The sequence below is a fragment of the Populus euphratica genome, unplaced genomic scaffold (assembly GCF_000495115.2).
Source record: "Populus euphratica unplaced genomic scaffold, PopEup_1.0 scaffold188.1, whole genome shotgun sequence".
Taxonomy (NCBI): Eukaryota; Viridiplantae; Streptophyta; class Magnoliopsida; order Malpighiales; family Salicaceae; genus Populus; species Populus euphratica.
The window spans coordinates 61180-66687 of NW_011499966.1; the positions used below are offsets into that span (position 1 = coordinate 61180).

Here is a 5508-nt window from a genome sequence, read left to right on the forward strand (position 1 = left end):
TTCCAAGGCACAAAAACAAGTTCCATTTTTCATGCCTGTATGGCTCTAAACTCTCTCTTCTTTTGATAGTAAAATTGAAGCTTACATTTTTCTTGGCTATATCTTTCTGGTGATAAAGATAATATTTTACAGTGTTTTTATTTTAAAAGTCAGACGTCGAAAACAGTGTGAGAATATAAAAAAATAATCAAATATCAAATATTTTACAAGAACACTTCATCATACCTTATGCCAAGCCATTACTCAATTCAGGAACTAAAGAATCAGCCTCCAACAGTTATTTCAGACCTAGACAAGGGTAAAGAGCTAAAAGAAACACAAAAAAGAAAAACGCCCTCAACCAATCCAATATAGCTATCTCGGCGACTCAAATAAAATAATATCAGGCAACCTAAAAGACGTCAGCAAACACATGGTATTGGTGTTGATAGCCCCTTGTAACCAAAATACAACATTCCTGGACAGGTTATATTAGCCCTAAAGAAAAAGAGCAGCGATAAACACCCAATAGAGCGGCGAAGCAAGAGGAGCCACAGAACAACATTATTTTTACTTCGAAGATTGAGAAAAAAAATGGAAAAAAAACAAGGCCTGCAGTTTTAGTCAGATCCCAGAAATGAATTTATATCTAATTGAAGATTTCGTCCCTTTATTAGTTTTGACTGATGACCAGCAAACATTTCCCAAAGACTTGGAATTTCCTTCTCTTTGTTTTTTTTTTTTTTATGTTCTGGCCAACAATTTCGTGATTTTCTTGGTGGTGGTTCTCTCTGGGGATGGGCGGACAGTGATATAAAAACAACCTGCCTCGTAGTTAAAAGCCTTGCTCTTTACATGTTACCCAGCTAGCAAACATGGTGAGGATTGAGATAGCATAGCAAGGAAGATGGAACGGCCACTTTATGCATGGGTTAAGAGGGTCTCATGAGAGAGTTGAACCCATTTTTCTGCAGCCAGTTTTGTGGAGTCCTAATCTGCTGTTGGAATCCTGATGATGCTGCAGCATTTGCAAACCGGGGAGGACCTGCTTGCCATTGCTGATAATGATGGTGATAATGAAGCTCAGATGGGGTGAGAGAAAGATCACTTCCAATTCGGCCTCCATTGCTGCTGCTTGGATGCTGAGTCTAGAGAAGAATTGAAACACAACAATTCAACTAGTTAAAAGACCTTTACTTTTTTTGTTTGCACGAGCTTAATTATATGGAAGCTCACTTGATAATTTGGTGGGTTAAACTGTGGGGGAAGAAAAGGATGAATCTGACTATCTCCGAGTGATCTCCTGAACTGCTCGTATCTTGGCATTTCACTGGACTTGAGTGATGCTGGAGATTGAATGTGGATTTTGCTAAGAAGCTGAGTCGTTTCAGTCTCTCCATACCCATCTCTTCCATGTCCATCATTGTCACTTGTACAAAGGTTAAGCTGCTGGTGTTTACAATGCCATGAAAAAAAACTTTAGCAAAGTTAAACACTACAACACGGACCAAAAATAGAAGACAAGAGCAACATAGGGCAAAACAACCAAGTTAAAATGTCAAATTAATTAGTGTTGTACCCTGGGTCTAAGCCCCCGATTTTGCCAATTAGGTTCAAATGGCATAGTTGCTGAATGTTGCTCCATTGCAACACTGTGCCTATCCTGACCAAATTCTATTTGCTTCGAAGCTGGATTGCCCAAGCTCAAATCAAGATTATGATCCGCAGCATTGCCTTGTGATTCTAACCAACATATACATAATTAGTTGAATTAACACGAGCAAATAGAAGAATAGAAAAGAAAAAAAAAAACCATGGATATCCTCGAAATAACTTACCAATTGAGTGCTCATTTTCATAAATGCTAGGATCAAAGTTGGTTACTGCCTCCTTGCCATTGCACTTGATTGCAGCTTTGTCATAGGCCCTATAAAGAGTTAAAGAATATTTAAAACTCCACCTAACAACACGAGATTACATTGATTGATTCCCCATAGGCTACAGTATCTTAGATAATACCGATCAAAGTGTACACAAAACAAAACAAATAGTGAGGACACACACATACACACCTTGCAGCTTCAATCTCAGTATCAAACAAGCCCAAATAAACATACCTGCAATTAAAATTTATCACAGCAAATATTGACAGAAGCAAGGCAATGAAATTGGATTGATGTGTAAAACGTCTGAAGATGAGAAAGAAATGGTTACTTTTTGCCTAAGAATTGGCCCATTCGAGCTTCCCATCTTCCACACTTGTGCAAGGTTACACCTCTATACTTGGAACTACCTCTAGGAAATCCTGTGCTTTGCCGGCGAAGTACATGAACAAATTCTTCCTTGGTGAGGTTGCTCATCTGTCACCATACACAGGAATCACCTCTTTGTAAGACCATATGATGATATGTATCTTTTTTTTTCTTTGTTTTCCAATAGCAACATAAAGAAAAGAAAAGCGTATCGAAAACACTACTGTACAAGATAAGGTTTGGAATCACTATTGTAGATAAGATAAAATCTCTACAAAACAAGCACAATCTCTCCCTCCCCCTCTCTCTCCCTCCCTCCCTCCCTTTACCTGTTTCAAGTCCTCCTCATAATCTTCAATTCTAAAATTAATATCTGCCTCCACTCCCCGAAACTTGATAGCTGCCCTATCATATGCACTGCAAAAGAAATAAAAGGAAAAGACTCTTTCAATCTTACAGTCTGGAGTGCTGGACCTGAAAATTATAGGCTATTGGCCTTTCGAAAGAAGACAAGCATAACTTTCACGCTTAGCAAATAAGGAACCATGAGAACTCACCGAGCTGCTGCATGTGCAGTGTCAAATCCACCTATAGAAATACAAAATATACAAGCAAAAAACCAATCTCACCCATATCAGAAATGTTTGAACAATGGATGACAGAAGCCATATTTCTCCAAGCCTAAATCTTTGTAATAATGAAAAAACAAAACTGGACTAAATCATACCTAGATACACTTGCTTCCCACAATCCCTGCATCAAGATCATTCGAAAAGCCAAATCATAAATTTTGATTGTCAAAAACACCAACACCACAGCTAAAAAAGGAAAAAGAAGAAAAGGTTGGGAAGGATAACAGCAAAGTAAAAATTTATCAGCACACCCAAAACACTAACCATATATGAGACTCCCATCGGCCAGTTCTCCGGTAGAAGGTAACACCGCGGTATTGAGAGCTCCTGGACCGTGGTCCTCGTCTACTTTTCTTCAATGGTTGAGAGACTTCCATGGATTTTTGAGAAGCAAGTGATGATTCCGATTGGCAAAACTTGACACCAACCCAGTGAGCCCGAGGAAATCCACCTCCAACTCCATCACCACCTCCAAAACTACCCCCAACGCCCGATGTGGACCCCATTTCTTGATCTTCTAGAGGAAAGAACTGCCGGGTCACTGGTGGATCACTCATGTCCATGGAGTATTGATCATAAGGCACCGAGAACCCGAAAATCTTGCTGCTGCTGCTGCTAATGCTTATACTACGTTTCTTGATTATTTTATTTCCTTTCTCTCCAACAGCATCCTCTTCCTCTGATCCATCTTCAAATACTGCAGCAGAAGAGCTGGAATTGGACACCGATCCGACCCTTTTGCCCTTGTCATCTTCGCCATCAATTGATGTTTTTTGACTTGAACATCCCTCGGATTCATCGTCTCTTGTTTGATCAGGCGAGTCATTTAAGTTCCACATTTTTTTCCTTTTGTTGAGTGGTTTTCAAGATAGAACTTGAAGCAGATTGCAAGATTTTCCACAACCCTCCACCATGAGAGAAAAAGCAGACTATAATGAAAGATGAAGAAAGACTGGGAAAGAAACGAAGGATGCAGATTGATGGTGTTAGTGGTGGCTGATTGAAGAAGAGGAGAAGCTAAAGAAGAAAGTTTTATCTTGGTTTTTGTGAGTCAAATAAATAATGAAGCATATTTATATATATACATAGAGAGAGAGAGAGAGAGAGAGAAATGGTTTGAGTATTCAAAGGAAAAAACCTCAGACTCCCCAGAGAGAGAGAGACAGTTTTTGTTGCAAAAAGGTATGGTAGAGGGAGAAATGTTTCAAGATCTTGTTAAATCCCTAACTGCCCAATACAGCATAGACGAGGCCAGTTCGAGTAAGCTTAGCCGAAAGCATCCACACCCACCATAATACCTCCTCTATAACTCTCTACTCCCTCGCGTTTCCTCTCTCTAACAACTTGCCCTGCCTTCCTTTTTTATTTACTACTAGATAGTTTTTATGGCTCATGGCATGCTTGCATAGGTTCTCTCTCTTTTGAGAGAAGACCCTTTGTTTCTTTTGTTATTTACTTTTTCGAAATACTTTTTATGTTGTAATATATTAAAATAATATTTTTTATTTTTAAAAAATTATTTTTAAAATTAATGTATCAATTCAAAATATAAAAAAATTAATTTTAGTAAAAAAAATTATCATGTTGATAGTAAAATTTGATATGCTGTTAGTCTATTTTGGCTTCTGTGATTACCCAATATTTCTTTATTTAATTTAAGTTTAAACCTGAACAAACAAGATTTAACTGCTTTATGGTGGGTGTCTACTGTCTGCTGTCTGTAATTAATATATTTATTTATTTATTTTCTCAAAGGGACAAGGGTTGGGGAAATGAGAGATTGGAAGAGAGAAAGAACCGTCTCTTTCCTACTTCAACTTTCCCACGTTAACCAAATCGAAAAGCATCCTCTCTCTCTCCTTCCTTCCCTCCCTCCCTCCGTTACCCGCTAGTAGAAATAGACAACGCCAAGACTCAAAAGATGGCTACTTACTCAATTACCTTAATTAGCCATTAATTATCATTATTTACACCCTCACGTCACAAGTCACCCCCTCTCTCTCCTTGCAAAATTACAATGGAGTAATTCTCATAAATCTTTATCTTTAATATCTATTAAATCAATTCTCAATTTGATTCTTTTATTAGTTGTATTCAACAAGAATAAGAATGTTTAGTGGTCACTTAAAATCGACGTGATTTCTCTTCTTTTCATTAAAAAAAAAAAACAATGAGATTAATGAAATTCCTTTCCTCGCCTAAAAATAAAACTCTATAGAAAGACGAAGGCTTTAAAAAAACAATGAGATTAATGAAATTCCTGACGAAGGCTTTATGGGTTTCTATATATATATATATATAATGTAAAAGAAGAAGATTTTCAAGAATAATTATTTTATGTATAAAAAACCTGACTATATTAAAAATTTTGTTAAATATAATTGATTAAACAAATAGGTTGGTGTGGCTTTTTTTTTTTTTCCTTACCACCAGAGTACCATTAGAAACATGTAGCATAACTACTTTTTTTTCTAAGACATAACCACCAAGTCTTGGCTGAAACAGGCTTCAACTCGAATCTGAAATTTAATATTTAAAATACACACTTTCAAATATATTTTTATAACCAAAAGATCCAATTAATATTGGATTCGAGGGAATACTTCTCCCTCAATTATAAATACCATATGAAATTATAATTTGCA

General features: G+C 36.9%; 1 protein-coding gene across 3 annotated transcripts; it reads right to left on the reverse strand.

Moving 5' to 3' along the window:
- Nucleotides 1–397: 397 nt before the first annotated feature.
- Nucleotides 398–4296, reverse strand: LOC105138950 (floral homeotic protein APETALA 2-like). Of its 3 annotated transcripts, none has more exons than XM_011045201.1 (10): nucleotides 3128–4296; nucleotides 2959–2984; nucleotides 2789–2819; nucleotides 2561–2648; nucleotides 2194–2339; nucleotides 2052–2096; nucleotides 1818–1906; nucleotides 1559–1722; nucleotides 1216–1425; nucleotides 398–1127 (listed from the first exon to the last, which is right to left on the reverse strand). In XM_011045201.1, exons 1-10 carry the CDS (start codon nucleotides 3700–3702, stop codon nucleotides 912–914), a joined length of 1590 nt encoding a protein of 529 aa, XP_011043503.1. In that variant the 5' UTR covers nucleotides 3703–4296; the 3' UTR covers nucleotides 398–911. The 3 variants fall into 3 exon arrangements, with proteins under 3 accessions (XP_011043503.1, XP_011043504.1, XP_011043502.1); XM_011045202.1 differs by having other exon boundaries at nucleotides 1216–1428; nucleotides 1559–1713; nucleotides 3128–4295; XM_011045200.1 differs by having other exon boundaries at nucleotides 1216–1428; nucleotides 3128–4294.
- Between the last annotated feature and the right edge of the window lie 1212 nt (nucleotides 4297–5508).